At 39.1% G+C, this 23,848-nt stretch overlaps 1 protein-coding gene across 1 annotated transcript; it reads right to left on the reverse strand.

Moving 5' to 3' along the window:
• Nucleotides 1-19,735: 19,735 nt before the first annotated feature.
• Nucleotides 19,736-22,135, reverse strand: LOC147896501 (pentatricopeptide repeat-containing protein At1g08070, chloroplastic-like). The gene is made up of 2 exons (XM_087381643.1): nucleotides 21,932-22,135; nucleotides 19,736-21,833 (listed from the first exon to the last, which is right to left on the reverse strand). Exon 2 carries the CDS (start codon nucleotides 21,755-21,757, stop codon nucleotides 19,823-19,825), a length of 1,935 nt encoding a protein of 644 aa, XP_087237769.1. The 5' UTR covers nucleotides 21,758-21,833; nucleotides 21,932-22,135; the 3' UTR covers nucleotides 19,736-19,822.
• Nucleotides 22,136-23,848: the final 1,713 nt, after the last annotated feature.

The raw sequence follows: 23,848 nt of genomic DNA on the forward strand, positions 1-23,848 counted from the left end.
ATTCAAGGCCCATTTGAAGTGCAATAAAGGCATCAAAAGTGCAATTTTTGAAAGTCAACTTTTTCCTCTCTTATGAGTATTTAGATTCATCGAAATGATTGCATTGCTTAAAGGCTAGATTTAATACAGAGTTTGACTACAGACATTACATGTCATTAGCAAGTACATAAGGTACTAATTTTTGGGCTTTACAGTACTTAGGTGCATCTAGTCATCAAACAAGTGATGTCAATGGAATAATTTAGAATGCCAAGCACCTTTGCCTTTGATGGAAGTAGCTTCCACATCTAAAAATGCCAGATCAACTATTTGTTTGTGGAAAGGAAGTTGACACGTGTCATTAGACAAATGCCTATACCATCTAAAAACAACATTGCAAGTAAACAAGGATGTATTTTGATAAAGTGAATGTCAAATCCATAAATATTTTATATCATGCCTAAAAATGCTACCTTTCCCCTAGTGACCCCATCTAATCCATAAATATTTGAAGCATGCCTGAAAATGCTACTTTTCCCCTAGTGACCCATTTAACCAAAGCTTTAGATGTGTGGACCACATTGAATTTCATCTATGAGGGCAAGACACTGCTAACTACCTTATCTCAAAGCCCATTGAAGAAACTTGAAGATGGAGTATTGAAATGTTTTCATGGATACAATTAAATACACTCAATTAAATCCGGTGAATTAAATATGATCAATTCCATCTATGAGGGCAAGGCACTACTAACTACCCTTATCTCAAAGCATATTCAAGAAACTTAAAGATGGGTATTGAAATGTTTTCATGGATCAATTAAATACGATGAGGTCATGAGAGTTAGATTTTTGAATCTTCTGATTGTTTCTTAGAGGATTTACCGCTTGGACTACCATGTTCTTAACTTGAAGATCATAGGATAGAAATCCTATCGGGTAATACTCCACCTTACAAAGCTCTTTATAGAGTCAATCAACTAGAACAAAAGGAAATTCAAAAGCAAATGGAGGAACTGATAGAGAGAGGATTAATAAGACCCAGTAGTTCTCCTTATGGAGCATCTGTCTTATTAGTCAAAAAGTAAAATGGAACCTACTGAATGTGCATAGACTATCGTACACTGAACAAAATCATAGTGAAGAACAAATATCCAATCCCTAGGATTGATGATCTTTTGGACAAATTGAAAGGGGCCAAGGTCTTCAGTAAGATAGATCTCAAATCCGGCTATCATCAAGTTCGTATGGTAGAAGAGGATATATACAAGATTGCTTTTAGAACTCAAACGGGACATTATGAGTTCCTAGTTATGCCTTTTGGGCTAACTAATGCTCCAGCTACTTTTAGTAGAATGATTAACCGAATCTTTCTTAAACACCAAGATTGTGTAGTAGTATTTTTCGATGATATTCTGGTGTTTAGTAGAGACATTGAGGAGCATAAGGAACATTTGAATCTAGTCTTTTCACTCTTGAAAGAAAATCGATTGTACATAAATCCTGAAAAGAGTAGTTTCTTTCAAGATCAGATAGAGTATTTGGGTCACATTGTATCCATCGATGGGATTCGAGTAGATCCAAAGAAGATTGAGTGCATAGTCACATGGCCTAAACCCCGAGATATACATGAACTAAGATCATTCTTGGGATTGTGTAGCTTTTATAGAAAGTTCGTCAAGAATTTCGCATACATTGCACACCAATTGACAGATCTTCTTAGAAAAGCTAAGCATTACTTATGGACTGAGCGTCAAGATAAATCTTTTACAGCTTTGAAAGAAGCTCTCACACAAGCTCCTATGTTGCAATTACCTAATTTTTCTAGACCATTCTTTATAGTTGTAATCGATGCTAGTGGATATGGAATTGGAGCCGTACTTATGCAAGATGGATATCCAATAGCATATGAGAGCCGAAAATTAAAACCAATAGAATGCAATTATAGTACATATGATAAAGAATTAACTGTTGTTGTGCATGCTTTATGAATGTGGAAACATTATTTGATGGGAGCTAAGTTTCTTATCAAAACTGATCAGCAAAGTATCAAGCATTTGTTGACTCAGCCACTAATATCCGATAGGCACATCAAGTGGGCATCATTTATATAGAGTTTTCAGCCCATGATTCAGTATCAACCTGGAAAGGAAAATGTAGTTGCTGATGCTCTTCGCAGAAAGCCAAGTATTAGTCACATCACTGCTGTAGAGACCCAGCATTTTGAAGGTATGAAGAATTCTTATCAAGGGGATTCAGACTTTTTTGATATATGGAACAAATTAGAGAATAACAATTGGAATCCTATGTTGGACTATCCATACAATGATGGATACCTCTTTTATCAAAAGAAATTATGCATCACTCGACCCTTTAGACAAATTATAATGGAGGAAATGCACCAACCACCATATATGGGACATAGGGGAGTGACTGCCACTTTACAAGTGATAGCAAGAGAATTTCATTGGCCTACTATAAGAAAAGATGTGGCTAAGTTTGTAGATGAATGCATCACTTGTCAGAAGATCAAGAGTTACAAAGGAAAGACCCTAGGATTGCTAATGCCTTTGCCTATTCCTACGCAACCTTGGGAACAAATATCTATGGATTTCATAACAGGTTTTCCTACTATAACGAATCAAAATGATATGATTTGAACGATAATAGATCGCTTTAGTAAGCAAGCTTATTTCATCCCATGCAAGAAGACTTTAACAACTCAGTAAGCTACAGATTTATTCATCAAGCATATCTTTGTTCATCATGGCTTACCAAAGACTATAGTGTCTGATCGAGATTCAAAGTTTTGCAGTAATTTTTGGACTGCATTATTTCATAATCTAGGAACTAAGTTAGACTTCTCATTAGCTTTTCATCCAGAATCGAATGGCCAAACTGAGGTTACAAATAGTACTATTTTGGATATGATAAAAGCTTATGCAGGAAGTCAACCAAAGACTTGGGACAAATACATTCATCTCTTACAGTTTGCTTATAATAATACTCCTCATTTTGCAGTTGGAAGAGCACCCTTTGAGATTATCTATGGGAAGGTTTTACCTATTCCTATCACACGATTGACCCATAGAGTGGAAGCAGCAGATGCATTTACCCATGACTACCAAAATATTCTCAAAGAGGTTCAAGAAGCCATTGCAATCGCTTAAGAGAAGTACACAAAACAAGCTAATAAGATATGGAAACACATGCTTTTTAAAGAAGGCGATTATGTACTTCTTTGGATTGAGAAAAGAAGGTTGAAGAGTGTTGAGAAATGGCCAGTAATCAAGATGTCCCCACGTTTTTATAGACCATTCAAGGTGATTCAGAAAATCAATGATCTAACTTATAGGCTCGAATTACCTGTGATAATTGGAAAATACATAATGCTTTCCATATCAGCCTCTTAAAGCCCTTCAAAGGACCTTTACCTATTCATCCTATCTATGAATAGGCTCCATTGATTGTTGATGAAGAAGAAATTCTAGAGCCTGAATGCATTATTGATCATCAACAAACCTCGACCCGAAAAGGAAATGTCTATATTAAATACTTGCTCAAATTTAAGAATCATCCAAGAGATGATGCTCAGTGAATCCTGGGTAGTTCTTTCAAACTTTTCCAAACCTCATTAGTTCCTATAATCAAACATGCAACAGAGGTCAGTTGCAATCCAAGCAAGAGGGATGTTACGGAAATTATATTTTTTGATATATCTTGCTTTGGATATCGTTACTTTAGTTAAGCGTGACTATGGCAAAGTACTCCATAGCAGCGCACCAGACGCAGCGGGGGTCCTAGTGGATACTTTGTGTGGTTAGTTGGGGATGCCTGACTAGCTTGTGTTTTGCCATGCTAGATGGTCAGTATTGTGGGTGATTCCATGTTAATACTGATGTCACTAGTATTATTGGTGTTGTGCTTGATTATTGTGCTTTGAGCGCAATTATGTTGGGATCGGTTGATTCGGTGATTCGTTCAATCGATTATTAATAACTAATGTAATTGGCAGCTTCAGTACAGGTGATGGAACTCATAGCGAGGATTGGAGTTAGTGCGAGGGTACCGATCGAGGTGTCGCATAGCGCATTATATATGGCCATGGGCCAATTTCGTATTTGTTTTATTACTGCAAGTTGAGCAATATATTTTTTTGAGGACATAATTCATTTTGGGACCTAAGATGGCTATGTAAAGCAAATCCCTCATTTTTGGATGAGAGGGATAATTTTGGCTCCTTGGTGCTTTTATGAAATATCATAAATACTCTAGATGAGGAAGCGTGAGCCACTCATCTAGGGGGGGGGGAGATTGTACCCATTCTGATGTCGCTCTCATGGTGTGATTGTGCTTTTCCTTTTCCAATTGATTATGTGGTGAATTTGTGTGTTGAAAAGATTACTTTTTGGTTTCACCAAGTCAATCAAGAAAGAGCACCACGTCCCCCTTGCCTACACCGCCTATAAGTGATGATTAGGTTTTTATATAGTGCATATTTAAGTCAAGAAATGTAATTTAATCTCGAAATATATCCGAGGAGATATGAACAGCCACCACTTAGGAGGTGCACTTCATGAGAGCATGCTCGATTGCATCCTAGGCAATAGATAATTCTACTCATGGGTATAGTTCTACATGATTTTGACAACTGGATATAGTTGTTGGTATCATAAAAGGAGGGTAATTGATCTACTCAGGATAGAAGAAAACGTGGGTAGGGGACCAAAGGTGCAACTTGTTGGCCATATGTAGAGTAGAGGGTGCTACAGTGAGATTGCTCATGACTATAAGAAGCATTGGATGTGTATAAGTCAAAGGTTGGAGTCTAAGATAGAAGATGATAGCTTACCCGCATATCTAATAGCTCTATTCATGGGTGGTGGAAGGACAGCACCTCTTTTTGTGGCATTTGTTGGGTTTGCGACAAGATAAAAGGTAATGGTTGTTTTGGCTCTAAAGGTAGCTACTATGAAAATAGTAGCAGCATATCAATGAATTATAACACTCAAAGAAGAGGTCATTATAGAGAAGAGGGTGCCTCCATTTGATGTTCATTGGGACTCAATGTTCTTTGACTAGCTAATTTTTTTCCTGGGTGTGGATAAAGTAAAGAAAGTTTCTTCATGATATTCTGAAGGCTTCAAAGAAGTAGAGGGAAATCATTAGCCCAAGTAAGTAATTCGTGATATTCTGAAGGCTTCAAAGAAGTAGAGGGAAATCATAAGCCCAAGTAAGTAATTCATGATATTCTGAAGGCTCAAAGAAGTAGAGGGAAATCATAAGCCCAAGTAAGTAGTGCAAAGTTCCAAGGTTCCACCATCCAAGCTCCAGGGCATCTAGGCAATCCTTCTAGCAGCAAGGTTTAGTACATTGTGATTTTGTAGAAGAGTATGCCTCTTTTGGGGTGCTAAGGTATTTTTAATATACCCTTGAACACATGTGACAATCTAATATGAGTGTCTCTGTGCAATCTTTTTTTTTTTCTTTGTGTTATTCTCTGTGCGATCATGAGCATGCTCTAAAAGAGCTACAAAAGTGCCCTAAAATGTGCCCAAAAACTTCTCAAACTACACTAAAATGTGCATTTGGATGTGCCCTAAAAAGGACCCAAAAACTTCTCAAACTACGCTAAAAAGTGCATTCCATCTGCCGCCACTGCCATGGTTGGGGTGCTACTTGGGTGCTGGGTTGGCATATATGCTAGCCCTCCTAGCGGTCAATGAGATCTATTCCCATGGTTATTTGCTATGTTGATTTGCATGTTAGGGTCCCTTAAGGGAGCATTCAGCTTTAGAACTTTTGTTTTATCCAATGGGTCACACAAATTCTTACTTTGGGCAATGATTTTCAGGGAAATTTTGGTACATCATAAGATAAAATAGTGGTTGATTTACTTATTTGCACCAAATAGCTATAAAAAAAGCTCCATAGATCACCGCACTAGTTTTAAACAATGCTAGCTCCCTGGTTGAACAAGCACGATCATTGTAGAACTGTAAGCCAGCATAATGGTGGCACATAAGAACCAGTGTGGTAGTCCTACTATTTTATAGACCGACACATGTCATACACTATATTGTTGTCCAGTAAAGGCTTGTATTCATGCATTCCTATCTAGTAAAGGTGTGGAGTGGTGCTTGTTAGCTCTGCACCATGTTCAAAATGGTTGTATGCCCATGGAGTAAAGGCCCCTATGGAGTGATGCATGTCAAGCTCTGCACTGTGTTTAGAATGGTTCTACGCCCGTGGAGTAAAGGCTTGGAGTGCCATGTGTTGAGCCCTACATGGGGTTCAAAACGATAATGTGAGCAAGTTTTGATAGGTTGTGTCTAGTCATTACGCCAGTGTGGAATTCAATACGTTGGGAAGAAATCATGTGAGAGTGCAACTTGTCTTGAATTTGATATCTTGTCCACCAGTGCATCACAGTGCAGCCCAAAAAATGCCCCAAAAATAGTTTTGTGAATGGCTATATTGGATCATGCATCGACTCGATGCCATTTAAGACTATCAATGGAAATGAGAAGGTACTCAAGGATGTACTTTACTTTCCAAATTTGTGCAAGAATATGCTCCCCATGATCTAGTTGGTCAAAACTTGTGTCCAATGTGACAATTGCATAGAGCATGAGAGATGCTATGCAATTTTACATTTTCTAGCACTTTTAAGTGCGATAGGGCATGGGTAGCGGGGTATATCATTTGCTTTGTTGTGTTTCAGCATTGTTTGAATTTCTTTGAGTCCCTCGCATTATCTGGTACATGTGTTGGTATGGATTTCTAGTGGGTGAATGGAAGAAGTTGTTTGTGCATGTCCAAAGAGAAGTAATTTCGATGGTTTCTTAAATGGAGGATAGAATAATTCAAAAGCTTGAGCTAGATGATGTTTTGCTAGATGCTTTCAAAGAAAGCATTGTAAAGAGAATAAGCAAATGATTTTGCACTCTCGCTTAGGAAGTGTAGCAAATTAAGATTGATTGTACTGAGTTATACAAACATATTACAACAATTATAGGGAATATAAGGCTAGATGCAAACTGCGCTAGTGATATTGTGCTCCCATGTAAGAAGCAATTTCTTTGGGATGGCATGCGGTTCAAGCGGAGAGCATGTACATCACGTTCAAAGTTGGCTATGCTAGCCAAAAAAGAAACTTAATGTGGCCAGGGATAATCTGGGTGTTGTGGTCCCTGAAGCTCTAGCAAGCATGGCTATGGAATCACCAACTACTCTTTGCTTGATTTGCAATGGCAATGCCAATGTCATTGAGATAGAGTTCTCCAACAAGTAGCTATGTTGTGTGGTTGCAACAAGATAAATATGAATTTCTTCTTGATAAGGAAATCGGTTTTGGTTCTGAGAGGTAGACCTTTATAGCAAAAATACAAGGGGTTATGGAGAGAGATGCGAATAGCTATTTCATTGCAAAAACTTTCAATGGCACTATAGAGGCATAGCAAGTTTTATAAAGGAGGCATCTACATAGGTAAAGCACTGTGTGTTGGTACGGGTTATTGCTATGCTAGTCTATGTATGGCATTGGGCATTTACACTGTATTTCCATGGGGGATCATTGCATGGCATGTTTTGTAAAACGTGAGAGCTTGCTATGGATTCAAAATTTGGTCGGGGTACAGGGCTATTTCTTTCTAAGTACATAAGCAAAACCATGGCTTCTGTACCAAAACTTTCTTTTGCCCTTGGGCTTGCAGGCTTTGGATATGTATGGGTGGCTTCACAATGGCTTGCACGGTGGAAATATTATGTAGGACTATGCACCTAGCAACCAAGTGTGGATCAATATTTGCGATTGGGGGCATGCAAGTTACATAGCAAATTCAAAAGGTAATTTGTTACCTAAGTACTCAAGGGAATCAGACCTGGACTACTACAGAGAACTGAGATAGAGACGGAGAAGCTTTCTAAGAAGCATTGGTTGTTGGCTAAGGTGTTTGATGGTGTAAGAAAAATAATACAATGTCTATGCTCAACAGATAACAGGATCTCGTATGCAAGAGAGAAAACAAGATAGTATGGAGAATCAAAAATTTGATTACTGTAGAACTGATACAATAGATGGCACTGCCTCCCAACCGTGCACTCCTATGAAAGAAGCTTCGATGGCGTGCTGGAAACAGTAGAAGACAGAGGCTAGATGCTAAGGAATCAGGGTTGCTGCAATACTGGTGCGAATACTAAATCAAAAGGCAATTGATTATCCAACGTTCGTGCTAGGGGACCTCAACATTGACATGCATGTTAAAGCTTCAAAATAAGAGAAATTGATAAAACTTACAAAAAATTTTGGTCTACGCTTAATAAATAAAACAACAACAACAATTTATGCCTCTCAACTTGACCATATTTGGACAAATGCTCCTATAATAAGCAATTACTCTGGGACAACTGAAGCATACTACACTGATCACTATCCCATTTATAGTACTTATAAATTCCCACCCAAAATGGTATTGTTCAAAGCAAATTAAGGGGAGCTTGCATTATGTTTTACTTCCCAGTAGAATTGTTCTTGCTTGGACTATTTATTGTGTTTTCATGCAAGGTAATAACTATCACCCCGTGTTTTACTGTGGTGCTTTTTTTGGCCACTAATGAAAATATAAATTTTTATAATTGCAGTATTTTTTTAAGGCTCTTTCAAGAAAAAAATACTTGACTAATTCAATGGTTTCATTTGCAGGTCTAGCACCAAAAGGTGATCAACCTACTCTATAAAGAAATTAATAAAGAATGGAATGGAAACATGAAAATTGAAATGCTAAGAAGTGTCAAGGAATCAAGGTTAGGGTTAAAGGCTTATAGCAAAAAAATATACAATGGAATTGTTGCTTACTCTCTTCTATATCAATTTTTGCAAATTCCTGATGGGAGCAATAAGTAGTATCAAATTATTCTTGTGTTAGGCAATGAAGTTGGTTTGTTTCTAGTACTGCAAATCTATGTGCTTTTTCTTTACATCAAAACTTTTTAGTAGAACATTCCATATATTGTTGGAGTATAGCATAGTATATTCTTCTAAAAGTATCACAAATATTTTAAACTATACTATTTTTACATGTTGCATTGGTTGGACCACTATATTCAAATTTGGTTGGTGATAAAGCTATAATGATTTGTTTCTTGCTTTGCAATCTCTTAAGAGGATACCGATCTGGGACTAAAAAAGTATCCACAGATGCAGATTCTATCATCTACATTTCTTGTTGATGTGGTTGTATCCAAGTATAGTTGAATATAATGATCTATCGTATCTCAATCCATAATAGACTCTTTTTTCTATATAAAATGTGTCTTGGGATTTTGCATAGACAAATTGAGAGCATCAATGCATAGGATACTTTTAGCTTTGTGATTGTTAAGCTAATGAGGCTACTAAATGATTTGTAGTTATAAGCATTTATGTCAAGTGCTTTATCATCCATTTACAATTTGAGATTGCACCCCATTAATGTCTAGCATATGAAGTTTCAAAGTGTACTCTACCAATGTAAGCATAATTGCATTTTCTCTCTCCTTATATTAATGCATAGAAAGTCATTTATTTATCTCATGTCTCCAAGGTATAACTTGACTTTGACATTTGCGAGAAGTTTACCATGAACACTATAATGATTAAATCATCCACCTAAAGAGCTATAAGCAAATTGTTCTCTTCTATCTTTATGATGTAGATTGATGGATCTAAATTCGATGACTAAAACCCTATATCAAACAATTATTTACGTACTTTGGTATTCCATGCTCTTAGTACTTGTTTCAAGCATATTGTGTTTTTGCAAGTTGCATACTTTTTTTCCTCACCTTTGACCATATAACCTTATGGCTCTATCATGTATATCTCCTCACACACATCTCCACATAAGAAAGTAACTTTTACATTTTTTTAATATACTAGGTAGTCATAATGTGCTACCAATGCAATAAGTGTCATGACAATTGTCGTTTTGGGAATCTACATTGCATTAATTTGCTAAAATTTTTAAAATTAAAAACAATAACTAAAAACGTGAATTTTTTGATTAAATCAATTCAAATGAACAATGTTCTTTTTTCCATACGAATAAACCTTAGCTTGCTAAATTTTTTAAATTAAAAACAATAACTAAAAACGTGAATTTTTTTATTAAATCAATTCAAATGAATAATGTTCTTTTATTTATACTAATAAACCTTATTCATATGTATAAACCTTATTTATTATTTGGAATAAATTGAAGTACAAGAACTTTCTTGCCGCATGTTTTTGCTTATTCGAACAAATACTAATTAACTTCCACCTTCCTTGTTTAACCGATCTGCTCTCTTATTATCACTCAGCGTGCCTTTTTTAGTTTCTTGCACTTTTATATCTACATATGAGTAGAATCAATATAATGAGGGAGGGGAGGGTGATTGCGTAGAATCACTAAAAGGGGAACAATTAGGGTCTTGAGATTTGTGTATTGCTTGTTTATTTTAAGTTTTGCTTTGAGTTTTAAGATCAGAATGGCACTCATTTCTATGTGGAGTATTGTGTATTACAGTCTGAGGTCAATTACAAGCGTGTTTGCATAGCTTTGTTTTTAAGCTTTTAAAGACATAGCTGGATTGGTCTCTTGAGAGAGACTTGTGTTTTGGTTTAGTTATATTGTAAACGCGTTTGCATAGTTTTGTTTTATATTTTTAAACACCAAAGTTGGCACTCATCTCTCTCTCTCGAGTTGTGTGTTGCAATCTAAGTTAAAACTTAGGACTCTACGCATTTTATGTTTTTAAGACCCAAGATGGCACATCATCTCTTTCTCAGTTGTGTGTTGCAGTCTGAGTTGAAACCTAGAATGTATTGGCATTATTTTGTTTTGGACCTAGACTAGTAATCATCTCTTGAGAGTTAAGCATTGTAATTTTCAGTTAAAATTTAGAAATATTTAGAGTTTTATTTATCTATGACCTAGACAAACACTTGTCTCAGGCAAGAGTAGTGTGTTGCAGTCGGGGTTTGTGAAATTATGAAGTTGCTTGCATGTTTATATGCCATAACTGGCACTTAATTCAATTCAAATTCTATGTTGCAACTTTCTTATTGACTCTCTACCAACATTTCTAGATGGCTCTTGTGGGTGAGAAGAGGAAGTAGTTTGAGCATCCAAGGCTAACCCAATGTCAAAAGAAAGTCTTGAAAATGGAATGTGTACTTCTTAATGACTGTTAACCAAGACATCATTGAGATGGATTTTATCATAATATAATTGGCATGCAACATCTTATTGACACCATAATAGAGTGTGTAGTGAAGACCATGCAAGAATGATTTTTAGATTTCCTCACTAGCGAATCTAGAGACTAGTACTTGCACCACGTTGCACTCGAGAGTCAATATTGTCTTCGTCAAATAGATCAAAACATCACCACTTGTGACATGAAGTGGGAGGGGTGGGATGTTGAAGCGAGATCCTAATGCAAATGTTGGCTTTGTACCTCAAGAGCCTAATTTGGTAGCGGAGTTGAATCATGCTAAGGCTTAGGCACTATTAGGCGAGCAAAGAGTTTGTCTAGGAAAGGAGAGTTAAGGTGTCTTTGCTGTGCATCCCATAGATGATGAGACTATGATAGGGAACCCACTTAGCCTCAAACAAGTGGCTAAGCTCTATCCATTGGATTTCATATGTTTCTTCAAACTGGAATTGTAAAAAATAGGTACTTGCAACCCAAGCTTGCTGACTTGAGACACAAGACATTCGCCTCCATCTTGCTTCAGAGGATTATAGAGGTGGAAGGGAATATGCAGAACAATCACGCTTTCTTAAAAAATGCATGGCATGCCTTCAAAGGAAAAGGAGTCGCCACATCTTGCATCTGTAAGTGCAACCACATCCTTCGTAACCACAAAAGCACCCACATCTCCCACAACCACAAGTGCATCCACACTTGCAACAATTGCATCCACCACCATCTCTCTTAACACATCCTCCATTCCATCTAGGTTCCCATAGTCCACATCCTCTAGTTGTCTCCCATTCATTGCACATCCTTTAGCACATCCTCTATCACATCCACACCAACCATACATTCCATTCATTGCACATCCTTTGCCACATTTGTACCCTAGATTCATACCACCTAATGCATGTTCATTTGTGTTTGCTACCTCTTGTGCATCCTTTCCCTCACAATCACTCACACCTACACCTACGGTCTCACCATTACCACTAGTACCACAGAACTTGTTCAAGCCACAACGCCTTCACAACTTGCTTGAGTTGCAAGGCCAAATCAACCACAACCCATGCTTGAATGACGAGATGTGTGACTCAGACCTAAGCAGCTATGGGCACAGGTATTAGTGGGAATGTTAGCAGATGCACCATCTACATCAACTATTCGACTTAACAAAAGTTTATGCTTGAAATTTATTAGAGCAAAGTCGTTCAAGACCTAAGAAGACACCTAAGGATTTGCAAGTGAGAGCCTTGCAGGAAGCCACATGCTTGGGATATGCCCAACATCCAAGCATCATTAGAGCCATGGGTGTAGTAATAGATGAGGTTCAATGATTTTATTTCCATATTGGAATGAAAAGCATTTGTACAAATGGTTGATCTATATCTAACATGAAGAGATGATGATGATCTCTAGTGGAACATTGAGATGATGCAAATAAGCCACGTTGAGATATACCGAACCCCAAATCGCAAAAAAATGATTCTAGTATCAAAGAGCTACTAGTTTTGGCTTGAGATGCTTCTCTTGATGGCCACGTTGAGATGCTACTAGAGGTATTGTGAAGGATGATGCTCCTATATTTGCATCACTTTTGAGATCTTTGGGGGGTGTGTGTGTGTATGTAGAAAACGTTCCTCCTATTTTGCACCATTTTTTGAGTTTGGTTGTGAGATTGTGTGCTTGTAGGAAGAACAATAGAAATCGGGAACCTAAACTGAGGAGTGTAAATGGAGAGGAAGTGAGCAAAAGGAGGTGCCCCAATAGGCTATTATTTAAGGATTTGTTTCTAATATTCAATGCCCAAAATTCAAGCTTTACAAGGAGGCATGGGATCCCCTGGTTGCTCGATTTGCAGACTTGATTTTTGGTGGATTTTCTCTTCTACTTTGATTGGAATCATATGGCACAAGAAAGATTGAGGCTTGGGAGATTTTGAAGGAAAGATTGGATGATTACTACGAGATCCATGAAGTGTCAACCTACATCTATGTAAAGAAGTTTCTAGCCCTAGAATTGGAAGGTATGGATACAATTTTTAAAAGGACAAAGGCATTTCTACAAGCTACAAAGTGCAATCGATGGTCAAAGAAAGGACATGCTTGTAGCTACCATTTGGGGCTTTGACAAGCTTGTTACTGCCTATTTAAGGCTTAGGGATCAATGTCATAGAGGTCAGTTGCTTCAAACTACTACTAGAGAGACGTTTGAGGACAGAAGGCACTCTTATATTGTACTCCTATATGTTGCGCATTGAGATCATGAGAAAGGTTGTCACTGCTATAAATTCTAGTCCTAACTTTGGTTAATGGTAGTTTGAAGTCTTGAGGGTGATCCAACTTTCTGCTCAAAACTAAATTGCGTGAGGTATGGTGATGTCCCTTTTCTGCTCTTCAAAAACTGAGATTTGGATGTCATACTCCTACTTTACATTCCTATAGTAGAGGTAAGTGATAGAAGATGCCCCTTATTTGCACTTGTTTTTGAAGTTATTTGTGGTGTGGAAGGGTTAATGATTCTCTTAGTATTTTGCACCTTACTTGCTCTTGTGATTTTGAAACATGAGAGTAGTTGTGGTGCTCATGTTATTGCTACTCGTGGCACTCTTTACTTGGAATTGGTCAAGAGCTTGGGAGCAAATGAAGTTCTAGCCTATAAAAACCTGAGACATGACATATCTCAAAAGTAGTTCTAGTTGCAAGCATGATGTTATCATTCATTGTGTAGCAAGTATTCTATGGTTCAAATTTCAACAAATTATGGCACCCACTGCTTATGTAGTTAATATTACTCCAAGTTTTAAGAGCACAATTACTAGTGTTGTAAGGATATTGAAATTTCCAAAGCAAAAAATTGGATTAATGTTTTGATTCTAAGGCATATAGAGCATGACTGGTGTGCTTTTCTTGGAGTGCCTAATGAAGTGATGTAGACTAGCCAAGTTGATGATCATCTACCCATGAGACTCTATCACTTAGAACTATGGAAAGAAGATGACATAATCTAAAAAATCATCCCCTATTGTTTCCAATTGGGTTGCATTAAGTGGTAGGGATCTAAGAATATGTTGATGGACCTTTAATAGGAGAGGCTACTATAGAAGGCACCCACTGTTCCCTAATTTCTCTTATCAACATTTTTCACTTTAAATTACAAGTCCCATGCTTTATGTTATAAGGCATGTGCTTTGATTTCAAAGCTAAGCAATGTACATTGAATTTGAGAGACATGCAATCTTGTATTTTTAAACTGTCTTGTGACGTTGTAATAGATTTTAGCACCTTGGTAATGTGATTGAGTGTCTTGTTTTCACCAATCATAGAAGAGCAACAGAGGGGGTCAATATCTTAATGGATGATCCATAGAGGAAACCCCATCAAATTCCTACCTTTCATCCAACAGGTGTACATCCATAATGTATTCACCAACACCTCAATTGGATGGACAAACATTGCCTCTCAAGAATAGGAAAGGGAAAACCAACTAAGCAAGTTAAATAGAGAAATAGAATCTCAAAGGCCTCGCGTGCTAACTCATAGCGACTTGGTTGAGCTAGCTATGTCCGCGATTCCTATTTGTTAGCAAGGTCTTATAGTAGACGTCCTAAAAGCTCGACTTACATCCCAAGCTAAGGAGAACTAGAAGCTCTCAACCAGATGCTGGAGGCTGAGATTACAAGATACAAAATTATGTTTGGGAATATAGAATGGATGAGGCATTTGACACGCTCAATTTTACCCAATTAACTAAGCACCAAGCACTCAAGGATTTGCAAGCGTGGGCCCTAGTTCTTCTACTCCTTGAGAGTATGTAATGGAATTTTGTGGATATATTCACTTTTATGTTCTATACATGATCATTTTTATATCTATGAACATATTCATTCCTCTTATTCTAACATTGAGCATAATTGAAGATGGAAAGAGAAATAATTCGATGCATATGATACATATGCCCACATACCATTGGAAAGCTGCAAGACGAGTTGCATATGCATACCAAAAATTCATTCAGAACTACAAGTTTAGTAATCAATAATATCACATTTGCATACCACCATAGATAGATGCTATAATATTACAAATCTTTCCATGTCAAGTTTATTACCTAATGGGTCTTCTAAAGACACATGGAGCCCCAAACCCATACACTCACTATCATGTTCCACTTCTTGTCTATTCAGGTTTGAAGTGGGATACTCTATGGTAGGGACGTATCAAGTGGGGAAGCGACGCGCAATTAGAAGATTCAAGACACACCAGGCAACCAATTGAAGATGGAAAGATTTTCCACTTGATCCACATTCTCGTATGCCCACATGCCATTGGAAACAAAGATGTACCTATGGAATTGCATGGCAATGCTTTCAAATTAGCTAATTTTTCATTTCTCCATCATAAGAAACGTAAAGAGGGGGAGAGGAAAAGAAATTGTGCATTATGATGCCTACGAATTGAGAAGCACATTATACAATAAGAGGTAGATTCCAAAAACTATGCATTTTAATGTTTATGGATTCATTTTACATAACATATTCATAAGAGACGAGATCAATGTGAGCATATGTACTCTTCAAAGCATACAACGTTCTATATTGAATTGAACTTATAAGAGACAAGATGGATATGAGCATATACACGCTTTTGTTCACATAACATATTCTATTTTGATACCTATTTTGACTCTCTGGTTAAGCCAACAACCTACAAGTGGGAGCCATTTGGACAGTAGGTATCTAAGAGGATGAGTGGGAGGACCTTGAGAAGTTACAAGTCGTGAGGATTTCCCATATGATTTAAGGGCAGTGGTGCACTCCATGTAGGAAAATCTGTACATGATCACGTAACATGCTCCAAAGTCCAAGGCTAGAGAGAGAATTCCAAGTCAGAGAGTGAAGCTCAAGACATGCCAACACATGCAAAGAAAATTTTAACATTGTTAAACTTTATTTTGAAAGAATATTTAATATTATTTTAATAGAATGTGAATGAATGATTTATAATTTACATTCACCTATTCTTATACCTCTTTTGAAAGAATACTTTATATTCTTTTAGAGAATGTGAATGAATGATTTGCATTTGCATTCACTCATTCTTATAGTATGTGGGGAGAGAAGACAGTAGGACGAGGGGGAAGAGCAAGCAATAGTGAGGGGAAGCAACGAGGTAGTATTTGGGGGGGGGGGGGGGGGGGGCAAGCAGAAGCGCGGGGAGGGAGTAGTAGCAAAGGAGGCATGAGCGGGCAAATTGGCTAGGCCGTCCCCCGTCGCGCCACCGATGTGCCCCGTGCACTTGTAGCGTCCCGATGCCCATCATGCCCCCGATGCTTCGAGCACTCGCAACATCCCAACCCCCGTCACACCCTTGATGCCCCACACATCCACACCCTCCCGTCCCCCTGAGCACCCACACCATCCCATTTCCCATCGCGCCCTTGACACCCCGAGCACCCGCACCATCCCAACCCTGGTCACACCCTACAGAGATGGAAAAGCAATTATCAAACTTCAGAGATTTTAAATCCAAACCCAAGGACTCTCAGTCTTAAATTGATGTAATACATGCTGACTATCTCACCTAGTATAATGTAGGTGGTATATGCACTCCCAAGAGACTCTTAGTCTAAAACTGATGGAGAATTTTGTTGGTATAAATGTAAGAATGACATTAATATCCTTTAATGTGTAAGCTACTTGGTTCTCTCATGCATAGTTTGATGTTCTCAATGAGTACCATTAAGTACTTCACAGTACCCAATTTGATTTTTTGGGTACTCCATCCGTGCCTTGTGCATTGTATTGAAAAGTATTAGGAAAGTACTTAAAGTGTGTGCCTGTAAGTATTTTATAAGCACTTTTTTCTACTCAGTTTTTTCCCATTCAAGTTTCTTTTCCTCATCCCACGCCCTCCCATGTTCTTCTTCCCTTCCCTCTCTCATGTATTAAATTATATATAATATATTATATCTCTCCCTCTCTCTCACACACCCTGGCCCTTCAGTTTACTTTCAAATCCCTCCACCATGATGCGCAAACATTAGTCCTCTGTTAGCTAAAAAGTTTTTGAATATGTGCAACCAATATAGAATCTTCCCTTTGATATGGAAAGACGGAAGGGTAGAACTCGCATGCTGAGGATTCCTGAGAGAGATTATTCCTAGACTTATGCAAGTACAAGTGCAGCTTTGCCGCTACTCTACACACACATTATGTGCTACCTAAGTCCATGTTGGCACAAAGACAACAAGTGGTGCCATGTGTCAAAAATCCATACCTTATCTGCCAGGTGGCAGATTAAGGATGCCACGTGTCTTCTCTAATGCGCCACATGGGCTGCCACATGGAAATCATCTTGTTAATGAAGGTACAATTCTTTTCAACCTTTTTGCTTTTTCTCTGTTTATCGCTGAAGTCTAGTCTTTGCTTGCCGTCTGAGCCATTTAAAGTCGGTCATGTATCTTTGATGGTGTTGTATGTCAAACTGTATGCTTTCTTTATGTTACTTCATGTGTCTTGCATGTGGTCCGTCGTGTTGTATTTGTTGCTTTTGGTCACTGTGCGGTCAATCTTCTATCATTTGCCAGTCTTTGCTGTTTATGTCCGATGCGTGGTCATGCTTGTGTTGTTTCTTTGTTTTGCCACACGACCCTCTTTGTATTTGTTGTCACCCTTTGCTGGTAGATAGTCATTCCTAAAGTTCTTTGAGGAAGTGTACTTCTACATCTTTTGTCTTACAGTCAATGTAGAGTCCTTAGTTGCTTGCAAATATTGGCAATGGATGAGCAATATCAAGCCATCATTCTTGACAATAAGGCATGGACTCTCGTTCAATTGCCTATAGATAGAATACCCGATAGAATAGCATACATTGCAAGTTGTTTTACAAAGTTAAACTTATGTAAGATGGTTAATTTGATGAGGAATATCGAGCCATCATTGACAATAAGACATGGACACTTGTTCAATTGCCTATAGATAAGCATAGCATACATTGCAAGGGGATTTCAAGTGGGCTTACTGAGTCAAACTCACTTAAGATGGTTAATTTGACCAGTGCATAGCAAGGCTTGTAGCAAAGGTCCATGCACGCGCATACAAGACTGATAATGGTCAGCATAAATGATCACAACCACAATAATCATTTCTATAGCTACACATTACAGTTTGCCATTTAATCAAATGGATATGAAGAATGTCTTGTTGAATGGTTATATTAATGAAGAGATTTATATAAATTTGCCAAAGGGATACGTAGTCCCTACACGAGCAAAGGAGAAAGGTAAATGTTATTGGTTCCTTAGCTTCTGATGGAAATGGCGTAAAGTGATTCTAGAGAAAATGGGGGGTTTCATGTCATCGATTCTCCATCGTGCAAAATGGACAAATGAGAGACACATGAAAAGTGGCAAGCTGGATGGGGTGGGTTACATAAGATGTGCTTCATCTATTTGTGGGTTGCCCACGTCTAGAAGGTGGCCAAAGAGTGTACTTCATTGAATGCAATGCATATGTTTCTTGGGAATGCAAGGCTCATGCTTTATGGTTTATTTGGGTTTGTAGGACTAGTTTACTGATCCCTATGTGTTAGCTTGGCGGGCCAGTTCAAGAGGAACTTGGGTGAGCAACTCATCACTATTTGATGAGTCAAAGATACATGAGACATTTTTATTGAGTCAAGATTTACGAGACAGCTGACATATATGCCAGCTTAGAATGTGCTCAGGATCTTCCCGAATAGGAGGATGTCTTGGAAGCAACTGGTAGATGAATTCCACCATGGGTTGATGTTTTCTGGATAGCTGTATTCTTTTGGTTCTCTGGTTTATTTATTACTTAAGAATCCCACATGGCAGATAGATCTGTTTCGAGTATCAACAGTTTCACAAAAAGTATGCTGATATATACTAAGCAGTTTTCGCTCCTAAAAAATCTTAAGAAACTCAATTGGCTCGACTTTAACCTTCCTCATAAGTCAGGTTCCAGCAGCTCATAAACTTGGGGACCTGAAGTCAGATGATGAAATCAACAGCAGTGCCCCTTCTTTGTATAAGCAATAAATGTCAGTCAAACCGCTGAATTCATGGTTTGAAACGGCAGTAAAGGTCTCCTGATTGAATCTCTTATCTTTTGGAAATTATATAATAGTTGGATTTCAGCCTTTAGGCTCAGCAGGTCAGGTTGTTTAAGAGCTGCTTAATTTCATCTTGAAACCCAAGAAAATGGGGTTGAGAGGAGTGAGCTCAAAGCATGAAGAGAGAGAGAAAACAATGCCTGCACATGCAAGACTAAGAAGCTACGAGAAGAAGAACAGCAAGAAGGGAAGCACATCAAGCAAGGGAAGCCCTACACCAAAAAAGACTTCTTCTGCCCTGCATTTTAGTGCTATCTATTCCCTCTATTAGATTTCTTTCTTTAACCTCAGTTGCCCTGCCAGCCAATTGAATTGGAGCTTGCATCTTTCATAAGGAAGGTCACTACCAATCTCAACACTGGGGCATGATATCTTTTGGTTTCATAAGCAATGTGATAAAACACATGTATTTTTCATGTTCAAGTGAATCCCAACAGATCTTTCTTCTCCATTAAAGAGGTCTGAATTGTGGAAGATCACCACATTTCTCTACATGAACATAGACTGTCCTTGCTTGAAATGATGGATGCAGCAGTCATCGCGGACAATGATCTCCCGTCTTTCAATTCTGGATATGATTTTACTGGCATTATGACACTCGTTGCACATCCTCGAATTCAGAGTCACCCGTAGAGCTTGTTCCTTCGCAGTGTTGAGAAGCCCAAAAGCTAAGGCCACAATCTCTGCATGCTCACAAACCACCGCTTCTTTCTCCTCATCAGAATCAGGTCTGAAGACCAGATCTAGATTTAACACATGCCCTTCCCTGTTCATGCGTGAGTTCAAACTTTCGATCATTGCTGAAATTTCCCTACGTTGGTTAGTACACACCTCAAATTCATGCACCTCCTTGTCCACCTCTATCAAAGCAATTGCAGGACCCTCCTTTGCCCCTGCAGCTCTCCTCAGCTCCTGTAGTCCACATACATCATCCCACCTACCAGCACTTGCATAGATGTTTTCCATGAGCACATATGAAGCAGAAAATCCAGAATCTTTCCTGATGATCTGCTGGAAACATCTGAATCCTAGTTCTGCTTCCCCATAAGTTTTGCAGGCACTGAGCAACGCTGTCCATGTTCCTTTAGATGGATGACACCACATTATTTCTAGAAAGTCCTCTGTCTCATACAAATGTCCTGATCGTGCAAGGAGGTCAACTATGCAAGTATAGTGCTCTATCGTCGATGCAAGCTTGTATTCTGCTCTCATAGCCTCAAAATACTTCTGGCCCTTCAATACCAGGTTGCTATGGCTGCATGCAGTCAGGAGAGATGTGAATGTAATAGAATTCGGCTTCACAGACTGTTCTCGCATGTCCTCAAAACATTCTACAGCCATATTACCCTCGTGGTTCATACCATATCCTTTCATTATAGCACTCCATGACACAACATCTCGAACTGCCAGATTGTCAAAGACTTCCTGTGCCTCTATAAGAGAGCCACATTTAGCATACATGTCGACCAAGGCATTGCCAACAAAAAGATCTCTTCCAAACTTCTGTGTGACCTCAGCATGTATTTCTCGGCCCTTACATACAGCTCCCATGCTGCCGCAAGCTTTCAAGACACAAATGAAGGTGATAGCATTTGGAGAGACACCTTCGAGCTGCATTCTTTCAAAGCATTTCAGCGCTTCCAGACCAGGCCCATGCTCAGCATATCCTGCAAGTAATGCAGTCCACGAAACAACATCTTGAGCTGGCAGCTTGTTAAATACTTTCCGTGCCTCTGAAAGTGAGCCACATTTGGCATACATGTCGATCAACGTGTTGCCAACGGAGAGGTATCTTCCGAGGCCCTTTTCTGCAATCTTAGCATGTATTGCTCGGCCCCTCTCTATGTATTTCAGCCTAGCACACGCCTTAAGCAGGGCCATAAGCGTATGGACGCTAGAAGGTATCCTATCCTCTTGCATTTTCTCGTACAGGTTGAGCGCATGCTGCATTTGCCCACATTGGATATAGCCTAACATAAGGGAGGTCCATGAATACTCATTCCGATGAATCAGCCTGTCAAAAACCTGCTGTGCATCAGACACACTTCCACATTCCACAAACATTGGTACGATATAATTCCCAACAATTGTATGAGCTTCCAGCCCACATTTGCAGACATGTACATGCACACGCTTGGCATAGCCTAGATTCTTATTTTTCCTGCATTTCTGCAAGATGCAAATAAAGTCCTCAACCGAGGGCAGCTCATCTATCCGGCAGTCCAGATTACTGAGCGTCTCCTCTAAGTTCAGCATCTGCCAACTAATGGCCTGCACTCCAGACCTAAAGCTGGCCTTGCACACGTTGTTGGACCATGCTAGCTCCTCCAATCCAGGGTCTTTGGGGAACGCCTGACCTTGCTTTGTATGCCGACCAAATACTCTGCTCCCATTACCATTTTGTGCCTCTTTTCCCTCGAACATGTCATCAACCCCACCTGCCTTAAACCATCGCCTCTTGAGTACTGCTATTCGCGAAATCTGGAGGCTTTGCGGTTGTCTGTTGAAACTCAGAGTGTCAGGAAAACTTCAGTTTGGGACCATGATGGTCAAATATCGCCTGTGCAAAACATTAGTCCACACCGATCGATTACTTACTTTGGTCTTTCAGTTGTCCCAGCACTGGAAGCGATGCACGAAGTCGTCCAGCCATAAGCGCTCTGTAGGTAACCTTCTGCCAGGCCGAAGAAAACTTGATGACGTACGTTACTCTTTTGCCCCTCACCAAGTGTTCACAAGTCTCGCTTCGTCCCTTCTAGACTATATTTTGCATGTAAAAGAGGGAAACACACAAATTGATTTTTGACATGGAAGCTGAGAGAGAGAACGAGAAGAACAAGGTGAACGTGGCCTGCCTTTTGTTTTGGAGCTTAGTGGTAGTTTTAATAAATGACGGGTCATCCGTGTATGAATGGTTGTACAGCTACGTTAATGATGAGAAGACGAGGGAATGGTCACACCAATAGACGAAATATGTGTTGTGTTTTTGCTTGCCCAGATATGGTCAATAGTGCTTTTATATATTGTCGTGGATCAAGTGTTTCATGCCAATGTTTTCCATGAAATGAGAATTTTTTTGCTTGTTCGGGCTAATTAGTAGTGTAGTCGATGTTAAGGTCTCCCACAATGAACTTGTTGGTTGCTGGTTGAATGTCTGCTTGAATTTGCTCCAAGATTTGAATAAGCGTGCTCGTTGCAACCTTTGGTGGTTTGTAGACGTTAATAATATTTAGTTCTTCAAATGAGCCCATTCGTAATTTTGTGAAGAGACGCCCGCAACCTTGGGCGCAAATTTCATTAGATTGTGTCATTTCTATGTCATTTTTAAAGTATGTGGTGAGACCGGCCCCTTGGGTTGCTGCTCTGCAACATGGCGGAATCCGGGCAGGCATATGTTGTCGTCTTGGTTAGTGTGGGTCTCTTGGAGACAAAGTATTATAGGGTCCATGATTGTTTTTGATGTACTATGTCATGCATATGGGCACCGAATGATCTTGTGTTAAGGCTTTGAATTATTTGTACGCCCTCTTTTGTGGTTCCTAGGTTGTTCTTAGTGAAAGGCCATGTCTGGAGGCGTTCTATCTCATGTACAACTAACTTGTCCACTTTTATGTGCTTTTGCTCGATTTTGTGTAGCAAATACAGATTTTGGGGTCTCTGATCCTGGAGAGTGTTGTGTAAAGTAGCTGGGTCAACTGCGAGCACTCTCCTTCCTTGAGATTCAAGTGCTTGTGCAAGCCCCTTGTTGATCGTAGCTCCTCGAGAATGGTTATTTTCTTGCTGCATGATTTGTGCCTATGGTCAGTTGCAACAAATATTTCTGGTGGAGCTTGTATTGTTTGGAAAACAAAGTTGTTGTGGTCGTCTTTGCATTTATTTGTGTAAAAAAGGTATGGCACTTTGTGCTTCTCTGGGATTGCCCTCTAATATGTATTGTTTAATGTGTCGATGTCATCACTAGTTTGTGTCCCGACATGGATTTTGTTAAGCAAGTCCAAGAATGTGCCTTTCTCTTATCGCATTGGGTGTGTTAGCTCGTAGTAGTGTATTTGTTTCCTCCAGCATGACCCCATGACTGCTGTCTGTTTTGAATGTTGCGAGAACACCCACGCGTCACGCACTGGGCTTGCTTGGCAAAGGCCACTAGAAACAATGATGTCCACCCCCCGAATGGCTCATCGTCGTTGTGCTTCAGCTCGCGCATGCGCATGTCGGTAGCACAAAAGTATTGAGCCCCACAAGAGAGATTTTGTCGATAACCACGAGCTCTACAATTTTGTACTGACTGAAGAGAGTTTGTAGCTTGTCCGCATGCAGGCTAGTATAGGAAGTTGCCAGTATTGGCAGGTGCAGAGCTGCGTGTAACATGTTTTCACATATTCCCCTTGCGGCTTTTCTTGTGTAGGCTAGAAGGAGTGCTCTAGGTAGCTCTGGGTCTACCGTGTCTTTGTGGATGTATATTCAGTGTAGCGCTTGCACAATTAGCATCAAAGTAAAAGTTTTTCTTGAGCCCGC

Source organism: Dipteris shenzhenensis, chromosome 11 (genome assembly GCF_047967505.1).
Source record: "Dipteris shenzhenensis isolate YYH24624 ecotype China chromosome 11, Dip_SZ_1.0, whole genome shotgun sequence".
Lineage (NCBI taxonomy): Eukaryota > Viridiplantae > Streptophyta > Polypodiopsida > Gleicheniales > Dipteridaceae > Dipteris > Dipteris shenzhenensis.

Coding starts and splice junctions, on each gene's coding strand:
- LOC147896501 (XM_087381643.1), bottom strand. CDS start 21,757: ATGTTCGAGGGAAAAGAGGCACAAAATGGTAATGGGAGCAGAGTATTT.